The 25,392-nt window shown below is 38.3% G+C and overlaps 1 protein-coding gene across 6 annotated transcripts in view; it reads left to right on the top strand.

Annotated features, from left to right (window-relative positions):
* SLC41A2 (solute carrier family 41 member 2) overlaps positions 1 to 24,779 on the top strand; it is a 145,200-nt gene extending 120,421 nt beyond the window's left edge. For all 6 annotated transcript variants that reach the window (XM_019961222.2, XM_019961228.2, XM_019961227.2 and 3 more), the window contains one exon: positions 21,586 to 24,779. In XM_019961222.2, the coding sequence (XP_019816781.1) occupies positions 21,586 to 21,771 (186 nt within the window). In that variant the 3' untranslated portion in view covers positions 21,772 to 24,779. The remainder of the gene's footprint in view (positions 1 to 21,585) is intronic.
* The last annotated feature ends 613 nt before the right edge of the window (positions 24,780 to 25,392 follow it).

Here is a 25,392-nt window from a genome sequence, read left to right as displayed (position 1 = left end):
ATATCAGCTATTCAGTACTTTAGTGTAAAATAGGCTTTGTGTTAGATGATTTTGCCCAGCTGTAGAATAATGTTAGTGTTCTGAGCACATTTAAGGCAGGCTAGGCTAAGCTATGATGTTCAGTAGGATAGTTGTATTAAATGCATTTACAGTGTTTTCAACTTACCATGGCTTTTTTGGATATAACCTTATCATAAGGTAAGGAAGATCTGTAGTAGTACCTGCCTCATAGGCACTTTGGAGGATTAAATGATTTAATTACTTGGCTTCATAGTACATGCTATATGAATGTTGACTGATGCTGTTGTTATTGTTACGGTTATTAAACATAGAATTATAAATGGTGAATCATTAATCTCTGAGTGACAATTGAAATTTTTTTTAATCTTGTAATATTGATTGAATTTTCTGTGTCTTTTACAACTTTCATTTTTATGAGTTTGTGTTTTTATTCCTCCCCAAGAATTAGATACCTTCCAGAGAAGATCTTTGTTTTTGTACCTGACATTGTATTATTCCAATGGAATAGTTTAGAATCTGCTTGTAAATTCTCAATTCAAATCTTCATGCTCCAGCACTAACATATCTAACACATACATGAGCACACACGTTCACATATCTCTGTGGAGGCTTGAGGTTTAGATTAAAAATCTTGACCTTTCCCTGCCTACTTCACTTAATCCAAATATGGAAGAATAAATAAAAACTTTTTAAAGATGAAGAATTCTTTACCACTTAAGACATATATTTTAATATTCTTTACTCAGCTGGCTTCCTTTTTTGATCTAGGTTTAAGCGATTCATGGGGTCGCAAAGAGTCAGACACGACTGAGCGACTGAACTGAACTGAACTGAAACTTACATTCAAAATCTTGGTTGAAGTCCCAGCTCTTACTTAAATATTTCAGTCTGTACCTGTCTTCCCATCACTAAAATCTGTATTTTGATTACCTATTCCATAGTAAAATTTTCTAATGCAGGCTTAATTTTTCTCTATATAGATTCCTACCTCCTTGAGGGTAGAGACCAAGCCTTTTGGTATTCTCTCAAGACATGATAGAATGGTTTTGTTTTGTTTTGGGGGGGTATAATTGCTTTACAGTGTTGTGTTAATTTCTGCTGTACAACAAAGTGAACGAGCTATAACATATATCCTCAGCGCCACCCCACCCCTCCAGGTCATCACAGCACCCGGCTGAGCTCCCTGTGCTCGAACAGTTTCCCACTAGCTACTTGTTTTGCGCATGGTAGTGTATATATGTCCCTGTTACTCTCTCAATTCAATTCTTGATATTTCACTCTCTTCTCAGACTAGTATTCTTTAAGGAAACTTCCCCCCACCACCTAATTCCTCACCCAACAAAATGAAGTAAATCCACTTGAAAGAAACTTGATATCGAACTTATTATAATGACATAGTGACAGTTCTTTGCAGTATTTTTGCACTTACTCAGATGTCATCTTCCTGGAAGTCTTTCTTGAATACCTAATTTGGTCTAAGTGCCTTTATTCTCTGTTCCCATGGTACCCTGTGAATACCATTACCCTAGCTTTTCCACATTATATTGACATTGTCTGTTCGTGTGTCTGTCTCACCCATTCTACAGAAAGGGTCTTTGTTTTACTCTTTTTTTTTTTGTCTCTGGCACCTTGCCCCATCTCAAGTGCTCAATTAATGTTTGTTAAACTAAATGACTATATCTTGCTAGCTCTGTTTCCCTCTTCGGGAAGAGAAAAGTTTACAACTGTATTTAGGTACCAGAAATTCCAGAAAAACTGAGAAATCTAAATTTTCTCCTTGCTCCAAATTTCCTCTTTCGCTGACCTAAGTATTTAAAATAAAAGGCAATGAAAAATAAAACACAAAATACCACAAATTCTGTTGGCACTCAGTTAGAATTGTAAGGATTTACTGAAATGTTTAGAGATGAAATAACTTAAATGCTTAGAGATGAAATATAGTGCACTTTCACTTTAAGGGAATGTGCAAGGTTGACTTCAGATAAAGCAGAATTGGAAATGATTGTTGAAAATGGATGCAACTGAGGGAATAGGACATGAGAGTGATGTGGGGACAGTTTGTATTCTACTTTTGTATATGTTTGAATTTTTACATAGTAAGGAGTTTTAAAATGTTATTTATTTACTTGTTTTTGGCTGTGCTGGGCCTTCATTACTGCATGCAGTCTTTCCCTAGTTGTGGTGCGTGGTCTCATCGCGGTGGCTTCTCTTGTTGCAGAGCACAAGCTCTAGGGCGCTGAGGCTTTAGTACTTAAGGTTCATGGGCTTAGTTGCCACTCAGCATATGGGATCTTCCTAGACTAGGGATCGAACCTGTGTCTCCTGATGGATTCTTAGCCACTGGATCACCAGGAAGTCCAGTAAGGAGTTTTTAAACTTAAGGTTTTTCAGAGCATATTGCCTTAGTAATTTTGGTTCTATAGCTGATTATTTCTTAAAGTAAAAAGTAAACTTGAAATTGTTTGGGACTTAGAATGATTGAGTTCGTGTCTTTTTTTGCCCCAGGTGCACATTGTCCATTTTTTGAAACTGTTTTTTAAATTTAAAAATCTACATACTTGTCACAAATTTCCTTGTTTAGGTATTTATCCTGTGTCTTGAAATTAGAAGGACCCTAATGGCTTTTGTGATGTGGTGTTTAGTCCGCATAGAGTCAGTAGGTATGATGGATTGTGCTCTTACTCTTGTTCCTGCCCAGAGCCCAGGAGCAGCCAGAGTAATTGGAATATGTCAAGGCTGGAGTAATGTGCTGAAGGCATTCAGTTTAGTTCACCACCAGCAACAATGCATTTTGAGGGTTTTTTTGTTTTCTCAACATTAAGAATGGATCAGCACCAAGCTGACCATGCTGATCACCCATTCTACCTTTTATGCCATCAGTCAGCATTTATGAGACTGCTGGCGATGGCTAAGAGTACAGTTGCTGGCTTTAAACGAGAATTTTTATCTGCATCGAATTAGCTCATGGAACCCACAACTTTGATTTCGTAGAACCAGAGTATATACTTTCTTCTGCAGACTTAGAGATGATTGAATTCTTTCTCACCAAGCAGTCATTTCCTCTGCCTTCACATCTTATTTATTCAAATGATCCATTGACTGCTCAGAACCTGTTAATTTGTTAAATCAAAGGCATAATACAGTATTCCAAGCTATGACAGACCTTGTTGGCCTTCCTTCTAAGATGTGCAAAAGGGAATTTTGATACCTCCTCAGGGTTTTCTAATTCACTTATTTGCCTCATTCCCTGCAGTCCTTTTCAAGGATGTAGTACCTGGACAGCATAATAAACCCAAGAAGGTACAAAGATAACTATCAAACAAATAAGCAGACTGATGATCTCTTCATCAAAGAAAGAACAGCATTCATTGCAGCTCATTTCCCTATTTAATTTAAAACCTCTACTAGTTCACTTTAGTGTTTGAAATCCTAAATATGCTTCCTTTGTCTGTGAAGAGATAAAAGCTTAAACTTTGGATGACATAACCTACAAAAGGCAAAAAGATAGGCCCATATGGAGTATATTAATATTTGTTCTGCTATAAAATAGTTCAGTGGGAAAGAAAAATGAGACTTTTCTAGCCCGAGAGGCCTATTAAATTCCAACAAAGTGTTTGTTAATATAATTCAGAAAGAATGAAGCAAAACCATTTCTAAATGAAAAGTTTTAATTCCCTCTTTTAGGCACTGATTGTTTCATATTCAAAATTAGTTTGCTAAGAACGTTTCTAAACTCCTAGCAGTACCAAATACCATGGGAAATTCTTGTGAACATTTGTGGAAAACCTGACTGTGTCTGTTCTTTAATGTGGGAGAGGCAAAATGTTTCCCTTCAGTGGTGGAATGATGAATTCTCAACTCGTAAAGGTGAAAATATAAATATCAGGATTTTACCCACTGTATAATGCTCATAATCTTCCAAGCATGGTGCTAGTCACTGTACAAAAGAAATAGAAGATGTTGTCCCTGCCCTGCACAGGCTTCTCTTAGCTGCGGGAAATGAGATTTAAATGCATGAAATAATTAGAGAGGAGCTGAGGACTTAACCTCCTTATAATAGTAAGTTATAAGCATCTTCCCATGTACCTTCAGAATCAAACTTTACACTCATGCGTGATTTCATTCTTTAAAAGTGCTTTAGTAGGTTTGGGGTGGTGGGGTGGTTTAAAAGGGAAGATCAGAGTATACACTATATCTGATGAGAAGCTTGAATTAATATCAGTAAGTTTGAAACTTCCCTTAGCAAAACAGTAGTACTTACACTTGTTTCTTTAAAAATATTTATTTATTTGGCTGCACCAGGTCTTAGTTGCAGCATTTGGGATCTAGTTCCCTGACCAGGGATCAAACCCAGGTCCCACCCTGCATTGGGAGCACAGAGTGTTAGCCACTGGACCACCAGGGAAGTCCCATATACTTCTTATTAATATAATTTGAAAGCAGAAGTCTCTTTAGTTTTTATTGCTGCCTTTTCAGTAGGCAGTATTTCGTTTTGTCTTTTCATTTTATGAAAGTGAAAAGTAAAAGTGAAAGCCACGCAGTAGTGTCCAACTCTTTGTGACCCCATGGACCGTGGTCTGCCAGGCTCCTTTGTCAATGTAATCCTCCAGGCAAGAATACTGGAGTGGGTAGCCATTCCCTTCTCCAGGGAGTCTTCCCAACCCAGGGATCAAACCTGGGTCTCCCACATTGACGGCAGATTTCCACCAGGAAAGCCATTTTATACTTACATGCCAATTGCACCATCTTACATTTCCAAGGATGTTCATGTTTTCTAGAAACATGTTCATGTTTTCAAGAAAAAATATTCTCAACAAAGCCCAAGCCCAACTTACATGAGCAAATGAATGACTCTCATAATAAATTTAATAATCTGAATATTGAATAATGAATTTCCTAAGAAGTGTTTCTGTTTCATAAATAATAGTTCATTTGTTTTGAGATCTGTGTTGGTAACATGAACGTGGTCACAGCACAAATGCAGATTAAGAGTAAACATCTTCCATTTTTCATCTAGTAAAACATGCTTGGGGCAGAAATATGGTCCATGGACATCCTAACAGAAACAACATCTTAATTGGCAGTGTCTTAGTTCTGAAGTCACATTCACATGATTCATTGTCATTATTTTTAACTACAAAGATAAATGAATAAATGTTTTCACAGAAGGAAAGTATTTATAAACCTTGTAAATCACCACATATGTCACTATGTCACATACAAAGGACAGAGGAAGAAAAGGGAAGATAAGATCAATGTGCAGAACATTATAGAAACATCACAGAGCTCTTCATTGTCAGAGCAGAGTCTGAACTTCTGCTCTGCTGCTTATTTCGTGACTTTAGTCAAGTTCCATAACATCTCTGGCCTTATTTTTTTCCCTCCCTCAAAGGATAGTAAGGAGGACTAAGCTAATAGTATACAGTGCTTGGTAGGATTAGCGCGCGTTCAGTCGTGTCCGACTCTTTGCAGCCCTGTGGATTGTAGCCCACCAGGCTCCTCTGTCCATAGAATTTTCCAGGCAAGAATGCTGGAGCAGGTTGCCATTTCCAATCCAAATTATGATTAGAGAGACAAGCATAATCCCTGACTGTCCTGGGCAAACCAGAAGTAGAGTGGCTGCAGTGATCACTCAGATCCCTTCTTGCATTTCCAGTAGTTGATTTTGTGAATTCCCACTCCTCCAATAAAGATGGTTTGTTACAAAGCACTGTTGTACATAGTTAGTAATGTATATGCTAATATTAAAATTCTCTGGCAACTAAGACAGTATTTGATATTAACGTCCATAATTGCTGCTAAGGTAATATTAAGTTCAGTTGGCTTTTATGGGTTAGCCAGAGAACCCAGGCAACACATAAAGTTTTATTTTCCTAAAAAAAATTGTGTTCTAAGTCCAAATAGCTAATTTTGAATTAGTCTGTTTTTATGTTAGAAAGTATCTGTTTTTGCATTTGTTCAGCCTAAAACAACCTCCTTCAGGTTCCCAGGTGCATTCTGTATTCTAATATCTCTGTATTTTACCTAAAAGTCTGTATTTACCTATTTCTGCCACGGTGTGACTTGTTATTTTACACTGTTCAGCTTTATCTCCTCCTGATCTGTGACTTTGGAGAGGAAAAGAGTACCGATTCTCTTGTATATAAGCCCGCGTATCTCCTTATCACCTAAGTTGTTCATTCTGAAAATTTTCCTTCTCTGACAATTCCCTTCATGAGGTTTGGTGCTCTAGCTACTTTATATATATATATATATATATATATATATATATGTTTACAAAATGGTAATAGCAAATACTTATATAACATATATTCTGAGCCATGCACTCTATGAGGCACTTCAGGTACATGAGCTCACTGAATACTCACCACAACCCAGTGAGGTAAGTTGTAACTAGTTTCCGTTTACAGATGAGGCAGTTGATGTGGAGAATTTGAGCGACTGGTCCAAGTCCACACAGCAAGATGGAGTCTGGATCCAGTGAACACTGCTAACCGCTGTATTTTACAAGAATACGTTTGACACTGTTTTGCTGTTAGTGAGGGCCGTAGTTTTTAGGATGCAGTTTTTGAAGATTTACAGCTGCCTCTTCTCTCTGGTTTTGTTAGCTCTTCATACTTCTTCCAGTCTGGTGCTCTGCCTCTAAAGGGCATTCATTCCACAGAGTTTACTTAGGATCTGTGCCTACTGAAGTTAAGTAGGAATCCAGGCCAGGACATAAATATATCCCAAGAGAAGGACTCAGTGCTATGGAATTTCAGTACTGGGAGGTTATTTTTCTAGATGGGGAGGGAACCTTTATTTTATTTTTAATTCTTTTTTTTTTTTTGCCACGCCATGAGTCATATGTGGTCTTAGTTCCCCAACCAGAGACCAAACCCATAACCCCTGTGTTGGAAACTCCAAGTGTTAACCGCTGGACTGCTATGGAAGTTCCAGGGAAGTTTTATAATGGATAAAATTTTGTTTCTTGCAATCCACAGAAAATGCCATTTCAGCAAAAGGGAGTTGTTATTTTCAGTCGCTAAATTGTATCCAACTCTTTGCAACTGCATGGACTGCAGTTTGCTAGGCTTCCCTGTCCTTCACTGAATAAATGAGAAAACTCAGGATTAGGTGATAGTAATAGTTGTCAGAAATAGTAAGAAAATTTACAGAAAAAGTAAGAATGTTTCTGGAGCAAAGAGTTTATGGATGGGAATTAATAGAAAATAAGGTTGACAATTTCAGACTTTGATAAGATCATAAAAGGGTCTTGAAGTCCAGACTTAAGAGTTCAGTTTGTTCTACAGAATGAAGATTTTCAACATTTTTCCCATTCCCAACAAACTTGAGAGATCTCATACATTCCTCAGATGCAGCATCATATAATGTGGAAGGGCTTGAGCTTTGGTTTCCCCACTCATTGCCTGTATTAGGTTGATCAAGGTAATTTCTCATCTGTTTTCTCATCTGTAAAAAGAGGCTAAGGATAGACCTCTACCCTTCCCTGTCCCCAGTAGTGTCTTATTTTTATAATATCATCATCTCTTATGGCTGTAGACTACTGGGACAGTAAGTATCAGGTTATCAATGAGAAGATCCGAACTTGGTGGAATCTAGTGCTGAATCTCTTTCATGATTCTAATACCCAACTCATTCCTTGCACTGATTCTTCTAAGTAAGGACAATGTAGCCATATGGTGACAATGTGGCCATAATTGAAATCCCAAGACCACCCAGTCAGTTCAGTTCAGTGGCTCAGTCGTGTCCGACTCTTTGCGGCCTCATGAACCGCAGCATGCCAGGCCTCCCTGTCCATCACCAATTCCCAGAGTCCACCCAAACTCATGTCCACTGAGTTGGTGATGCCATCCAACCATCTCATCCTCTGTCATCCCCTTCTCCTCCTGCCTCAATCTTTCCCAGCATCAGAGTCTTTTCAAATGAGGGTCTTTCAAACTCTTCACATCAGGTGGCCAAAGTATTGCAGTTTCAGCTTCAATATCAGTCCTTCTAATGAACACCCAGGACTGATCTGCTTTAGGATGGACTGGTTGGATCTCCTTGCAGTCCAAGGGACTCTAAATAGCTGAGCAAGTTAATTGACTTAGCCTTGAGCAAGTTACTTAAGTAATTCCTTGGGGGAGTCTTATTGTTCTTGCCTGTAAAATGAGGGTAATGTTTCTTCTTTTCACAGTAGTTATAATGTTTAAATACCTGGCACATAGTAGGCCCCTATTATATGGTGCAGTTATGTCTTTTTTTAATTATGAAAGTGAAAGTCGCTCAGTTGTGTCCGACTCTCTGCAACCCCATGTAGTGTATAGTCCTTGGAATTCTCTAGGCCAGAATACTGGAATGGGAAGCCTTTCCCTTTTCCATGGGATTTTTCCCAACCCCGGGATCAAACCCAGATCTCCTGCATTGCAGGTGGATTCTTTATTGGCTGAGCCACAAGGGAAGCCCAAGAATACTGGAGTGGGTAGCCTATCCCTTCTCCAGGGGATCTTCCTGACCCAGGAATCATACCAGGGTCTCCTGCATTGCAGGTGGATTCTTTACCAACTGAGCTATCAGGGAAGCCTTTAATTATGACATTAAGTGAAATCCTATTCCCAGATGTCATCTCAAAGGAAAGAGCTAAGCAATGAAGAGATTTTAACAGATTGTCTGATTTCACGCACATTTTTCCTCCTTTATCAGGATTTAAATCCACCAAGTTCCGACTGGGAAGTAAGGATCCCTGAATTCTTTCTGTATGACTCTTCTGCCCCTGTCTGTTTGTGGGTTTCTGTCTATCAGCTTGGGTTGAGTGGAAACTGTGAAGAGAATGATAAAGGAAGTATAAAGGGAGACCTATAGTTCCATGGAGTTTTTTTTTCTAGTTGTAAAAATCTAGTTTAACTTTAGGAGTTGATTAATATAGTGAAAGAAGGAAGTTGAAACAAGTATTTTTTGAGATTCCTTTTTAGCCCTGTGTGCTCAGTCACTCAGTAGTGTCTGACTCTTTGTGACCAACCCCATGAACTGTATCCCTCTAGGCTCCTCTCTCTGTGGAATTTTCCAGGCAAGAATATTGGAGTGGGTTACCATTGCCTACTCCAGGGGATCTTCCTGACCCAGGGATCAAACCTGGGACTTTAGTCCTGGGATTACCTTTTTTGTGATACAATACTATATTATGCTATTATAGCTCAGGTTCAGTTCAGTTCAGTCGCTCAGTCATGTCCTACTCTTTGTGACCCCATGAATCGCAATACGCCAGGCCTCCCTGTCCATCACCATCTCCCGGAGTTCACTCAAACTCATGTCCATCGAGTCGGTGATGCCATCCAGCCATCTCACCCTCTGTCGTCCCCTTTTCCTCCTGCCCCCAATCCCTAAGCATCAGAATCTTTTCCAATGAGTCAAGTCTTCGCGTGAGGTGGCAAAGTACTGGAGTTTCAGCTTTAGCATCATTCCTTCCAAAGAACACCCAGGGCTGATCTCCTTTAGAATGGACTGGTTGGATCTCCTTGCAGTCCAAGGAAGTCTCAAGAGTCTTCTCCAACACCACAGTTCAAAAGCATCAATTCTTCGGCACTCAGCTTTCTTCACAGCTTAGATTACAGAATCTTAAAATTGAGACACTTTCGTAAATCCATATTTATGATTCATTCTCTGGAGAGGTATAATTGGGCTCCAGGCCAGTAAACAAAGAAGGTGAAACAACGGCCTGCCTCATCAGAGGCATGGCATGCCAGAGCCCCGTGGAGCAAGACATTCAGAAAGAGAGCTCTTTTCCATCCTGTCAAGCCTGACGCTGTTAGGACCAGAGAAGCTGAGCCTTCTTTTTCTAGTGTTCTGGTTAAGGATATTACTCCTGTGCTCTGAGTTCTGCTGCAATTGCAGACATGACTTAGAGGAATTTTCACAACATCTGCTTAAAAAAAAAATCTTATAACACAGCTATGTGAAAGCACTGACTTGAAAAGCATAAAAACTATCTTTCAAGAAATTTGTGAGAATAAAATCTTGGTTGGTTGTGACCCTAGGATATTCAGCCAGACAATATTGACCTGAGTGATTCAATCATTAAAATTTTTTTCCTATTTAAAAAAATAGATGTTTAGCACTCTTCTTGTTTTTTATCTTAAAAAGAAGTGTCTGTGTTAGTTCTGCATAACAAAGCTAATGAAACTTGTGATTTTTGTACCATGTAGGGAAATATGTAAAAGCAGAAAGTAAAGATTTTTGCATTTTTTAGAAGGGGTGTTTAAAGGAATTCAAAAAATGATGAGACTGTCATTCAGTATTTGAAGTAAAAAGACAAAATTGATTTTATTGCTTATCATTGTGAAGAAGCTAAGCTGGGAGGAGGCAAAACCTCTGCAAGCAGAGCAACTACTGGTCTTTTTTAGGGTTTCAGGGATGCATGGAGTCCAGGGATGGGCAGATGTCCAGAAGCTTGAGTAGACGGATGTCCTCTGTCAAGGTCTGGATACTTGGGTGTGACTACTATTGTTAGTTGGTCCTCAGAGGTGTATTTATTGGACCCAATGTATTCCTAATTGCCTACTTCAGGAGCAAGGACTATCATTGATTGACTTCCTTCTAAATGCTTTCAATAAGGCAAGTTGTTTATTGATTGAATGAACATGAAACCAGTTCTGGTGGCTTCTTGTTACCATAGCCAACGAACAGTCTTTTCCTGGGAGTGTGGGAACTTTGTGCTTTCTCAGTCTCCACTTTGTTCCTCACTCAGTCAAAGCTGCAGGGTATCATTAAGGATTATCCAGAACTTCACTTTTGTTGTCAATTCTTCCTGAAAGTAGCATATCTGATTTTCAATTTGACTCTGTCAGTATGGGAGGAGGGGTCTTTGAATTATTTATTGAAACATCTGATGGGATGGTGGCTAGGTTGAACCATTTCAGACACTGGATAATAAACATTATATATGAGATAAACAAGACTAATTAGAAGGAACTTCCCTGGTGAATCAGTGGTAAAGAATCCACCTGCCAGTGCAGAGACGCAGGAGATACGGGTTCGGTCCCATATTTCGGAAAGGTCCTGTAAGTTGGAAAGATCCCCTGGAGAAGGAAATGGCAAGCTGCTCCAGTATTCTTGCCTGGAAAACTCCATGGACAGAAGAGCCTGGCGGGTTATAATCCATGGGGTCACAAAAGAGTCAGACTTGACTTAGCAACTACACAACAAGAAGGAACTAGAATGTATTTCACTACCGCAACCTGAGATGTTTCAGACCTGACCAAGAAAACACGTCCCAGTGATTTCCTTGGTCTCCAGACCACCTTTTCTTTTAGCTCAGATACAGATTGTTTGATTTCACCTGTAACATTAATTTGGGTATAGTATGAAGTGTCAGCCATCAATCTGCTTGGCCAAAAGAAAGTCCAACACCGTTCTTTTATCTGTAACAATAGCTGTTACTTTGCTGGACTTGGTTGGAAGCTGTATACTCTGTCTGCTCATCTCTTTGCTCTGAGAATCTTGAGTTAATAATCAGCCTCTGTGAATCATCTGCTTCGGGAAGTGCTCTGGAGAACTTCAGTTGAGGTTCCCTATAGTGTTACTTTCCAGCTCTGTGTAAAGGTCTATTCCATTTTTCCCCCCCGAGAACAGAAGAGTATGTTGCTAGTTCAGGCTCATTCAGAGATTATGTATTATTCATCATCATAGACTCAGCATCCCGTCCCTGCCTGGTACAGTAAATATTTATCAAATGAATATTCAGCTTTATATTATTCTTGGATTATTTTTGGCATTTCAGTTATGTTTCTTCATTTAGAGTCTGATCTCACTGAAAGCAATAACCATGTCTTATTCTTCTCCTGCTGCTCCAGAAAGCTCATCACAGTGTTTTCTGTGTTAGAGATAGATAAATATTTGTTAAATTGGATTCAGGATGTATTGAGTGTACTTTATTTGGGTAATAAGGCAAATACTTGACAAGATTCCTCATCTAAAAGAGAGAATAAATCCGTTGGAGTGGTGAAATATATACATAAAATTATTTGAAGATGATGCTTTTTTAAAAGAAGTATTAAATGTTTAACAAATACAAATAAAATATTCTGTAATTGACTGCTTAAGTGTTATAACTAGGTTTTTTGGAAATAGCTTAACCACTTAAATAGAATGCTAAACTTTATTGCTTTTAATGGATTTTTAAATTTTATTTTACATTGGAGTATAGTTGATTTACAATATTATGTTAGTTTCTGGTGTACAGCAAAGTGATTCAGTTATACATATATCTATTCTTTTTCAGATTCTTTTCTCATATAGGTTATTAGAGTACTGAGTTGAGTTTGCTGTGGTATACAGTAGGTCCTTGTTTGTTATCTTTTTTATATATAGCAGTGTGTATATGTTAATCCCAACCTCCTAATTTATCCCCTCCCCCCTCTTCCCCTTTGGTATGATGTTTGTTTTCTAATTCTGTGAGTCTGTTTCTGTTTTGTAAATAAGTTCATTTGTATCATCTTTTTGATTCCACATATAAGTGATATATTTGTCTTTCTCTGACTTACTTCACTTAGTATGATAATCTCTAGTTGTATCCATGTTGCTGCAAATGGCATTATTTCATTATTTTTATGGCTGAGTAGTATTCCATCGTTTATAGGTACTACATCTTCTTTATCTGTTCATCTGTCAGTGGACATTTAGGTTGCTCTCATGTCTTGGCTATTGTAAATAGTGCTGATGTGAATATTGGGGTGCATGTAATCTGTTCAGTTATGCTTTTCTACAGATACATGTCCAGGAATGGGGTTGCAAGGTCATATAGTAGCTCTATTTTTTTGTTTTTAAGGAGTCTCCATACTGTTCTCCATTGTGGTTATACCAGTTTACATTCCCACCAACAGTGTGGGAGGGTTTCCTTTTCACAGATCCTCTCCAGCATTTATTGTTTCTATATTTGTTGATGATGACCATTCTGACTGGTATAAGGTGAAACCTCATTGTAGTTTTGATTTGCATTTCTCTAATAATTAGCAGTGTTGTGCATCTTTCAGGTGTTTCTTGGTCATCTGTATGTCCTCTTTGGAGAAATGTCTATTTAGATCTTTTGTCCATTTTTTTTTTTTTTTTTGAGGTGTATAAGCTGTTTGTATATTGTGGAGATTACCCCCTTGTCAGTTGCATCATTTGCAAGTATTTTCTTCCATTCCATGGGTTGTCTTTTCATTTTGTTTATCATTTCCTTTGCTGTGCAAAAACATTTAATTAGGTCCCATTTGTATATTTTTGTTTTTATTTCCATTACTGTAGGAGACAGATACAAAAAATATTGCTGCAATTCATATCAAAGAGTGTTCTGCCTGTGTTTTCCTCTAGGAGATTTATATTTGGTCTTATATTTAGGTCTTAAATCCATTTTCAGTTTGTCTTTGTGTATGGTGCTGCAGACTGTTCATTCTTTTACATGTAGCTGTCCACTTTTCACAGCACCACTTTATTGGAAAGACTGTCTTGTTTCCATTGTATATTCTTGCCTTCTGTGCTGTAGATTAAGTGAGCATGGGTACATAGGTTTGTTTCTGGGCTCTCTGTCCTGTTTCATTGATCTATATGTCTGTTTTTGTGCCAGTGCCATAATGTTTTGATTACTGTGTCTTTGTCGTATAGTTTGGACTCGGGGAGTCTGACAGTCCAAAATCCCCATACTCTTAGATCACCACCATAAATATTTTGGTGTGCTATTTTAAAAAATTATTTCCCAGACTTGAGTAATGTATTAGAAAGGCATTCAGTAAATATTAATAGTTTTAAGTGATTGAATATTCTTTTTTCCACTGAAATGTTTCTGTGGGCAACAAAGTCTTCCTATTTGAAAAGGGAAGGTATAGAAGCAGAGCCATCTTCAGGCTACAGGCAGAGGGTGAGGAAGGAACACTTGAGGTGTTCAGGACTTAATCTCTGCTGATTGCATATTTTCCTAATATTCTATGGATATTAGCACTTTTAAAATAATTTTATTTAGCATGTAGTTCAGTTCAGTTTAGTCGCTGAGTTGTGTCTGAGTCTGCGACCCCATGGACTGCAGCATGCCAGGCTTCCTTCTCCCTCACCATCTCCCGGAGTTTGCTGAAGTTCATGTCCATTGAGTCGATGATGCCATCCAACCATCTCATCCTCTGCCGTCCCCTTCTCTTCCTGCCTTCAATTATTCCTGACATCAGCATCTTTTCCAATGAGTCAGCTTTTTGCATCAGGTGGCCAAAGTATTAGAGCTTCAGTGTCAGTCCTTCCAATGAATATTCTAGGTTGATTTCCTTTAGGATGGACTGGTTGGATCTCCTTGCTGTCCAAGGGACTCTCAAAGAATCTTCTCTAGCACCACAGTTCAAAAGTATCAATTCTTCAGCATTTAGACTTCTTTATGGTCCAACTGTTACATCCATACCTGACTACTAGAAAAAACAGAGCTTTGACTATACAGACCTTTGTTGGCAAAGTGATGTCTCTGCTTTTTAATATACTGTCTAGGTTTGTTATTGCTTTTCTCCCAAGGAGGAAGCGTCTTAATTTTGTGGCTGTAGTCACCATCTACAGTGATTTTGGAGGCCAGGAAAATAAATTCTGTCAGTTTCCATTGTTTACTCATCTATTTGCCATGAAGTGATGGAACTGGATGCCATGATCTTAGATTTTTGAATGTTGAGTTTTAAGCCAACTTTGTCACTCACCTCTCTTACCCTCATCAAGAGGCTCTTTAGTGTCTCTCTGCTTTCTCCCATTACAATGGTGCTATTGTCTGCATATCTGAGGCTGTTGATGTTTTTCCCGGCAATCTTGATTCCGGCTTGCAACTCATCCAGCCCGGCATTTCACATGATGTACTCTGCATAGAAGTTAAATAAGCAGAGTGACAATATACAGCCTTGACGTACTCTTTTCCCAATTTGGAACCCATCCATTGTTCCATGTCGGGTTCTGACTGTTGCTTCTTGACCTGCATACAGGTTTCTCAGGAGGAAGCATGTAGTAGGCAGTCAATAACTGTTAATTTCCTCTAGCAGTTTGTATGTTTTATTTCTATCTTTTATTATTATTATTATTAAACTAAGAAACATCTTATTTAGTTCGAATTTCTGCTGGATTTTCAGGTTATCATTTCATAATATTAAGTGACCTTGGCTATCACTGGTCTTTGCATGATTGGAACAGAATAACATGGTCACATGACCAGTGGCAAGACTCACTGGGCTAGGGTTAATGTGCTGTGTGCTGTGTTTAGTCACTCAGTCATGTCCGACTCTTTGCAACCCCATGGATCCCATGTAGCCCACCCAGCTCCTCTGTTCATGGGGATTCTCCAGACAAGAATACTGGAGTGGGTTGCCATGGATCGAGCCCAGGTCTCTGCATTGCAGGCGAATTCTTTACCATCTGAGCCACCAGGGAAGCCTGATGCTTCAGCAAAAATTACTGTATTTTAAAAAAAAAGTTCAACTGTGTATTAATTATTGAATAGATAAACAACAATGACATGCACATGATATAAAAAATAATAATACAGTGACCAGCAGGACACTTACTAGTCAGCTTAAGAATTAGGAACTACCAGTAACCTAGTACCTACACCTTTTAAAGCTACCTCTGTGTTCCTTCCTCCTCTTCAAAGCAAACTCTTCATTCAGAATTGCATAGCTAATGAGTGTTTGCTCTTCCCTATGATTTAATGCATTTATTTGAAAACCTAAAAATACATGTTTTTAGTTTTACATGGTTTTGAAACTTGTAAAAAATAGAATCATAGTGAATTTGTGCTAAATGATTTTCTTCTTTTGCTCAGCATTGTATTTGAGATTCATTCATATGTGTACCTATTATTCACTTATTTTAGTTGGATCAAACCCGTGCCTCTTGCATTAGCAAGCAGATTCTTTACCACTGAGCCACCTGGGAAGCCTTAGATTGTAATTTTTTGCTATTAAAAATCAAGGCTGTGAATATTGTTAACTTGTCTCCTGAACACATTCTAAGGGTTTCTTTTGGATAGAAGAAAGGTCCTTCCATTCTAAGAAGATCTTAACCATTTTTGTGCTATGGACTTCTTGAGAAGTTTGGTGACAATTATGCCCTCCTTCTTAAAATAAGTTTCCTTCATTTCCTGCCTTCCCTCACCTCCCATCTCACAAAAATAATTTAGGCCAAAGAAAAGATGCTTTTATCTGTATATCAGGAGTAGATTGAATTCCTGTTGACTAATAATCCTAAATTAATCTTAGCAGACATTAAAATATTATATTTTAATGAGTAGCATTTCCAGTCTGGAACTGGATTAAGGAAGCACACTTTTATAGGGAAAATGAATTCTGCCTTTGTAAGTTAAGGCTTAGGAAGAAATATACTAATTTGCTGTTCCTTGTGTTTATTTATATAATATTTCTAAGCATTCCTCTCCCAAAGAAATCATCTTTCTTCACATTTTACACAAGGCTGTTACTGGCAATGGGGCATTGAGGGGATGCTCATGGATGAGAATGTTGATTCTAGCTCAGAAAAGAAACTGGCCAAGGAAATCAATTGTCCAAAGCAAATATATAGTCTTGTGCTTTAGATATTTATTTAGATTCCAAATAATACACCTAGAACATGCATAACTAGCTGGAGCTACAGATTTGCCTTTTCAGGAGGTATATTTACCCAAAGAAGTTATGCACATTTCATAAAAACAAACAGACCATGTAAAAATACAGTCAACGCTTGGTTAGGTTTTTGATGTGTTTTCCCAGTAAAAAAGCATACATTCCTTATCATTTAGTTTGAAAATAAAACATGTTGCATTAAGAAGTATCTGATGCTTACCGTGATTTTAACGATTCATTTATACACATTTCTTCTAAGAAACACTGATATCCTTTGTTAACTTGCCAAAAACAATAAATTTAAACCTGCTTGAACTTTAAGTCATCACAATACCTTTTAAAAGAAACTTTATGGAGCACTGTTACCATTATTTAATAATAGTTCCTTTAGGTATTCAATTATGTGGTATTGATTTTTATTTACCTTAATTATTAATTATTTATTTGCTTTAGAAGGAAATTTGTCTCCAGCTTCAGCAGAGCATTAATAAAATTAGGCATGGTAGAGAGTACGTTCTCAGAGAAAGTAACTTAATGTGAAACAATACTTTTTTTCTTTTTTAAACAGAGACTTCAGCTTCATTTGTAATAACTTTTAGTTAAAATACAGAAATTTTAAAATTTCATTCCTTCTCTCCATTGCCATCTCCGTTACTGTGCTCTATTTTTCCCATGGTATCTATCATCTTTTAATATACTATGTTATTTATTTGTATTTTAAATTTTTTTATTTGTTTCTTCCCACTGCAATGTTAGCTGTGAAAGGGCAAGAATATTTGTTTATTTGTATGTAGTACCTGACCCATAGTAGATGCTCAGTAAATATTTGTTAACGAACAAACCAATAAATAAATATCAAAAAACTTATGCATTGAAAAAAAAAGAAATTGCATGGGAAAAGAACTTAAATTATGAGACTAAGAATGTGGGAGAGGCGGAGGAAGAAATGCTAAGGTAAGGAGAGTGATCAGTATGTGGTTTATGACCACAGATTTCTTACCTTTGTACTTTAGAACTAAAACAGACCATGGAGACATCAATTCACTCATTTTAAAGGAGTCCAAACTAAGGCTTAGAAAGGTGAGAAGTCGTGCTTCTATGCCAAATTACCTTTTAAATAAAGGTGGTAAATTCTGAGACAGTGTAACAATTCACGATCAATGATGATGGCATTAATATTTATTGAGTGCTCATTATGTACCAAACATTTGCTTAACCCTTTACATCTCACTTAATTTCTGCAACTAGCCTGGGAGTCTCGTTTTAGAGAGAGGAAACTAATACTTAGAGGCTTTTTCACTTGTTGATAGCAACACAGTTACTCAGTGGTAGAGCTTCTTCAACACCAGCCATTGGTTTCAGGCTTATCATGTACAAGCAAACGCTTAGAGATCAAATAGAAAGAAGATGTGGTTTTCCCCTTCTGGGGAGTTACATATTAGACCCCTGGAATGTAACAGCAAGGGGTACGTATTAGATCAGTAGCTTTCAAATGTTTTTGACCTCAGTAAGAAATATGTTTGTATTTCAATAAATGCACACATATTTATCCTGGAGGAGGGTATGGCAACCCACTCCAGTATTCTTGCCTGGAGAATCCCGTGGGCAGAGGAGCCTGAAGGGCTATGGTCCATGGTGTCGCAGTGAGTTGGACATGACTGAAGCGACTGAGCATGCACACACACATATTTATATGTTTTTTAAACATATAATTTCATAACTGAAATTAAAGTTTTATGAAATATCCTTACTGTGTGCTGTACATGCTAGTACTTTTTTTTTACATGCTGATACTTTCTATTCTATTTCATTATATTCATTTTATTCTATTTACTGTCTTAAGACCAGTTACATTAAATTTGCTTCATAGCCCATGCATGCATTACCTATTGAAACAGGATATTTTATGTATATTAACAAAAGATATTTTATGTGTTAAGGGGGATAAAGTGCTCAATACTGATTGTCCTCCAGAGCTCATGTAGCTGTTTCTTCTGTTATTTATCTCTGTATTGTACTTGCATTGCTAATTTTGCTCTATCAATTTAAAAAAGTATTTATGGACCCGCACTTATGGTAGTGAGGAATTAGCTCTCTAACTCCATGCTTTATTTCCCCAACTTTCAACCTCCTAATGCAGTAATGCCCAATTTTTATTTTTATATAATAAATGCTATTTATATTCTATGGCTGTAAATATCATTGATCACAAAGCCACATTGTGTATTACAATAAATTTCCTTTCTTTTTATCTCTCTTTAATTTTTTCTGGAGATAATTGCCCTGTTTTTTCACTTTCATAGCTTTCTGTGTGCGTGTTTGCTCGGTTGCTTCAGTCATGTACAACTGTGCAACCCTGTGGACCACAGCCCACCAGGCTCCTCTGTCCAAGGGATTCTCCAGGCAAGAATACTAGAGTAGGTTGCCATGCCCTCCTCAGCTTTCTGTATACCTACCTTTAATTTTTTCCCAAATGTTCCACCTATAATTAGTCCCTTCCCCAAAACTCTGTTATATCAGATAATTTACCAGCTTGCCTTTTTCCTGGAGACTTCACTTCCAGAGGCCTCCAAACCTTAAGCTCTGTCTGGACTCTGTTCCCAGCCTACTGTGTCTGTCTCTCTCTGGAGCTTTCCCTCACTCTCTCTTAGGTTGGCACTGCTATTATTTGGCTCTCAGGTTTTTCTCTCTATTAAAAAATATATATATTTACTTATTTGGCTGCTCCAGGTCTTATTCGCAGCATACAGGATCTTTAGTGTGGCATGTGACATCTGGTTCCCTGACGAGGTACCAAGCCCAGGCCCCCTGCCCTGAGAGCATGGAGTCTCAGCCACTGGACCTCCAGGGAAGCCCCTCGGGTCTTTCTCTTTCTTGGTTCTCTCCCTCATTTTGCATCAACACATTTTCAAGAAAGTTCCAAAGAGAACAGGGGAGAATTTTCCTGAGTGCCAGCATGTCTTACGATACCTCTAGTTTACCCTCAACCCTTGGTCGATAAATTGGGTTCAGGTTTACAGTCAGAAATATTCTCTCAGGATTTTGAAGGTATCACTAGCTTTTTTCCTACTGCAGTTGTTGAAAAGTCAGATTCTTGTTTCTTCATATATGACCTGCTGCTGCTGCTGCTGCTAAGTCACTTCAGTCGTGTCTGACTCTGTGCGACCCCATAGACGGCAGCCCACTAGGCTCCGCCGTCACTGGGATTCTCCAGGAAGAACACTGGAGTGGGTTGCCATTCCCTTCTCCAGTGCATGAAAGTGAAAAGTGAAAGTGAAGTCGCTCAGTTGTGTCCAACTCTTCACGACCCCATGGACTGTAGCCCACCAGGCTCCTCCGTCCATGGGATTTTCCAGGCAAGAGTACTGGAGTGGGTTGCCATTGCCTTCTCCGTCATATATGACCTGCTGCTGCTAAGCTGCTAAGTCACCTCAGTCGTGTCCGACTCTGTACGACCCCATAGACGGCAGCCCACCAGGCTCCCCTATCCCTGGGATTCTCTAGGCAAGAACACTGGAGTGGGTTGCCATTTCCTTCTCCAATGCATGAAAGTGAAAAGTGAAAGTGAAGTTGCTCAGTCGTGTCCAACTCTTCACGACCCCAAGGACTGCAGCCTACCAGGCTCCTGCATCCATGGGATTTTCCAGGCAAGAGTACTAGAATGGGTTGCCATTGCCTTCTCCGTCATCTGTGACCTCGTTTCTTTTAAATCATAGCGAACAGTTGTTATGTTCTTTCTGTGTGTCCAGCACTGTTCTAAGTGCTCTGCCTTATTTAATGCTCATGTTATCATCTCTGTGAGAGAGGGATTGTTTTCTGTATTTTACAGAAAGGCAACTGAGGCATGGAGAGGCTAAGTAGCTTGGCGGCGGGAGAGGGTGGTTGACTGGGCACTTTACTATTGGAGGATTGGGGCATGGGTGATTGGCCATTTCAGGGCAGCCCTCCAATTCTGAACATCTAACCTCCTCTCTGGGGAGTTAGACTTCTGCCTGTCCCTTGGAACAAAATGAAGGTCTGAAGGAATCCCACTGTTAACTGTGCATGCATGCTAAGTTGCTTCAGTCATGTCCGACTCTTTCCAACCCTATGGACTATAGCCCGCCAGGCCCCTCTGTCCATGCGATTCTCCAGGCAAGAATACCGGAGTGGGTTGCCATTCCCTCCTCCAGGAGATCTTCCTGACCCAGGGATCAAACCCACTTTCTTAAGTCCCCTGCATTGGCAGGCAGGTTCTTTACCACTAGTGCCACCTGGGAAGCCCTTCGGTTGTATGACCTAAGTATTAATTTAGCCATTCTTGAGGCATTAAACATTTTAGGTTATTTCCAATTTTTGACCTTTACAGCAGTGATGCAGTGAGTTGAAACGATAGTGGTTTGGCAAAATGTACAGTACTGCTAAAGTTAAGGCTCATGGTAGTTTGCGGGAGGCTAGAGAAAATGAGAAGATACATGTGACAAGTTGAAGAAAAGCTCAAATTTATTCATTTGTTTTTTTGGCTGTTCTGGGTCTCCTTGTGCATGGGGTTTTCTCTAGTTGCAGTGCACGGGCTTCTCATATTAGTGGCTTTTCTTGTTGCAGAGCACAGGCTCTAGGTGTGTGGGCTTCAGTAGTCGCAGCTGCTGGGCTCACTATTTGTGGCTCCTGGGCTCTAGAACAGGCTCAATAGTTGTGGTGCCTAGGCTTATTTGCCCTGCAGCATGTGGGATCTTCCTGGACCAGGGATTGAACTCATGTCTCTTGCATTGGTAGGCAGATTCTTTACCACTGAACCACCAGGGAAGCCCGAAAAACTTCACTGATTGCAGAGACATATAGTATTTTTTCCTGGTGAAAAGAAAACCTTGTCAATTAACTCTCTCTCCTAGACACATATTGTTTCTTTCAGAGAGCCGTGACCTAGGCTAATGGCCGTATTTACTGGCCTGGGACTGTCCAGGCGACAGGAATAATCTTTGATGTTCTTTTTTAGGTGTTTACCTTGCTGTGGATCGCTGACTGGATGGTGCATCATTTCTGGAGGAAAGGAAAGGACCCGGATAGCTTCTCCATCCCCTATCTGACGGCGCTGGGTGATCTGCTTGGGACAGCCTTGTTGGCCTTAAGTTTTCATTTTCTCTGGCTTATTGGAGATCGAGATGGAGATGTTGGAGACTAATAAATCCTACAAGCTACTCTCAAGTAACCAAGAAGGAAAATACAAAATAACCACTTATGACTCTCTTTCACAATTTTTAATTCGGTAGTTTGACTTCTGCCAGGGTAATCTTCAGTTGGCCCTGATTCCATTAAATGGCCTTAACACTTTTTTTTTTTTTAAGGAATTTGTGTTGAAATGAGAATGAACAGTATTTGTGCTGCTTTTCATAGAATAAATGATAATTTGACATAGACATAGACACAAGCTCAAGCTCTGAAATTGATTAACTAGAAAGGAATATAAGATGTTTACAATGAATAATTTTAGAACCACAGACATAGCAAAAATGTACTGTCTTACTGTTTAACTTATAATGCCAAGAGTTCTGGTTTCATCTTTCTTGTCTCACAGATGTGTTTGTTCTGCAAAGCAGACTTTAAAATGAAAGGGGCCCAAGCAAGCTTGTTTTAATTATGCCCACCTCTCTGCCAGCTGAGGATCCATTTACCAATTTGTTTGCTCCTAACCTGACCTCAATATGTTCTACTGAGTATGAGATAAACTCACTTTTATCTGCTTGTATGAATTTCTCTGTGCCAATGCTAATTTTATTTCAACCCTGCAAGTATTCTGCAGGCTACCCTTTAAACACAGAACTGCCTTTAGTGAAAGCAATGGGTCATTTTTGATGATTGATTTATTGAAAGAAGGTTGATCTTTTTCAGAAGACTTACTAGTCCAAAATGAGATGACCTGCGCTGCATTTGTAGATCAAGAGGGTGTGAGAAAGTGTGTGTGTGTGTGCACTGTGTGAAAGAGAGAGACAGAAACTGTTGATGGAGTGCTGAATCTTGGCTTGTTGATAGAAAAGATCATAGTGGGATATTAGCATTCTGTAGTTATTCTTTTAGCACATTTTATTGACAAGCTTTTGTCATGTGGTGTAAAAATTTTCCTCTTGCCCAGAATATAGTATTTGTTAGCTACATTATAATAAATACTTCCTTCATAATTTTTTTAAAAAGGTACCATTTAATATAATCAAGATATCATCAGATTTAGAATGAGCAAACGGTTCATTTGTTCTTCTTAAGAGGTCTGTTGAAACTTGCAGGCTTACCATTTTAAGGGAGGAGTTGGTGGGTTGCTTCAGTGCTGCTCCTGCCTGTGCACATCGTCTCTGCACAGGCTCACGTCTGCATGGAACACTATCAGGTACACTGCTGTGTTTCTCAAATATTTTTCTAAAACTCTGATCTGTATTCCAAACACTTGACCAACATCTTAGTTATTCAATAGGTAAGCATTTTTTATATTACATACATTTTGAAAAATACAGTGGAATCTCTCAAGATTGTCAGATATTTAATAATCTAACTGATAGAGGGAAGAAGAAATGCACACTGACTTTGATCATCATGGTTTAAATTGTGAGTTAGTGTTAACATTATATAAACAGTAGGTTGTTTGTATATATATTGAGGGAAGTGTTCCTATTAAGCTCTTTAAAATAAAGGGACTGTGGTTTAGAGCTATATATTTTGCTTATTTTAAAACATTAATTATTCCATTCTTCTGCCTTATAATGAAATTGTAAGGCAGAGAACTGAACTAATTATAGGATTTCTCCTTTGGAGAGTTATAATATCATGTAGTGAACATTCTGCAAAATTTTTTATTTAAAAAGTCCGTAAATAATTTCTTTGATTTTGTTGTAAAGCACTTGTAAATTATTTATATTTGGGCTGTATAATTCATAAGCATTTATACTTCCCAACGATTTCTGTTTTCATTTTTTTACCTATAAAATGCACAGCAAATCACATTTTTAAAGTATTTACCAACAACTTTAGTTCATTACATATTCCAAAGCACATTCAAATACATCATGTTATTTAGTTTTCACAACAGTACATGTGAAATAGGTCAGATAGATATTCCTATCTCTATTTTACAGCAGAAGGAAACGAAAATCAGCCAAGTTGCATTTTTAATGTTGCACAGCTACAAAGGGCCCCAAATTGTGATCTAGTCTAGATCATCAATCTCCTAAGCCAGTTCTTTTTCTGTGACCCTCCAAATGTACCAAGTGTATACAACTTGTCAACTATGAGGAAATCAACCACAGAAACAAGATCTTCTAAAGTAGAATAGAGTATTGCTACGTCTTTCCAACTTCAGACAGGGAAATCTTCATTTAATGTGTCTTACTGGTAAATATAGCTAACTCTAAAATTATTCATGTTCCTAAGACCAAGGAAATCAAAGATAAATGAAAACTTTAGAAGAAAGAACAATGCCTTATTTCATAGAATATTTAATTGCCTTCACAAATCTAGCCGATTTTCCATAGATGCTAATAAATAACTAGAATGACTGATTTGAGTTCTGTCCTCTTTCTTTTTTGCTACCCAATCTTTGTTACAGCAACAAAATGTCTAAAAGACATGTAACGGGGAAAAAAATAAAGACTTGGAAAAATCAGTCACCAATTAGCTGAATTAATTTATAAAACAGATTTAAATTCTTTAAAAATTTTTTTTACTGTTTTTTGAAAGCCTTTACATAAGTATAGAATGAATAAGATAACTTTGCCTGCCCACAAAATGCATTTATTATCAGTTGTATGTAAAGCAAATCAACAAAGTTTATTTTTACACCACGTAAGTTTGCTTTCTGAACTTCCTCCCCTCACTAATTTATCAGGCACTTTATTTAAACATGGATAATCTTTTCAAAGACTTTATTTTTGCCCACCAATTGCTTTTTATTCTTTAAGAAATAAAGTTTCTTACAACCTAATAAAATAGAAACTGTTAGTAATGTATCTTCTGGGAGACACTGAAAATTCTATGGCATAGACTATCAATGATGTAGCCAAATGAAGTACGTTTTTAGGGGTCTTTCAGTAATTGGGTTTCCTTGCCTTTTAATACAGCTCTTGTATAGCATACCCATTTATAATGGGCATCTGCCATCTTTGAATTGTTGTAAACTCAAATAATAAAATTTAAGATATTTACCCAGCCTTGTTGTACTTACTTCTTGATAAACTAGATGAACATTAAGCCTTGTGGAACTCACCCAGAAGAGAATGTATATATGTTGTTTATGAGCATAATAAATTGGGCTCTGACCATACGTAGACCTCCACTTTACTGCTTTACCACTTTTTCACTCTTAAGTACTGTTTTCACTATTCAGTTTACATTTCTTGGCCCATCAATTTGTATATCCTCAACTATCTCCTTCATTCCTGTTGGACAGCTCTGGTTAAATACAGCTCTCTGCCGATGCTTTGCCTACACTTGAACAGCTGAGCATGGTCATGAAGAACACACGACAAATCTGTAAATTCATAACCTCGGACATCAAGCTAACCCTCAGCGGTCCAGCAGCCTCCTCTATTTCTCTAACCACTTCACTCTTTGAGAGATCAGGCTTTTGTCCCTACCACTCTACTGAAAGTATACCTGTTGAGGTCACCAATGATCTCCATGTTGCAAATTTAGTGCTTAGTTCTCAGTAAGAATCCTCATCTTGTTGTTCAGTCGTTAAGTCGTGTCTGACTCTTTGTGACCCTGTGGACTGACCCTATCATCAGGCTCCCCTGTCCTTCACTATCTCCCAGAGCTTGCT

The sequence above is a fragment of the Bos indicus genome, chromosome 5 (genome assembly GCF_029378745.1).
Source record: "Bos indicus isolate NIAB-ARS_2022 breed Sahiwal x Tharparkar chromosome 5, NIAB-ARS_B.indTharparkar_mat_pri_1.0, whole genome shotgun sequence".
NCBI lineage: Eukaryota > Metazoa > Chordata > Mammalia > Artiodactyla > Bovidae > Bos > Bos indicus.
This window is presented reverse-complemented; position numbering and strand designations above follow the sequence as displayed.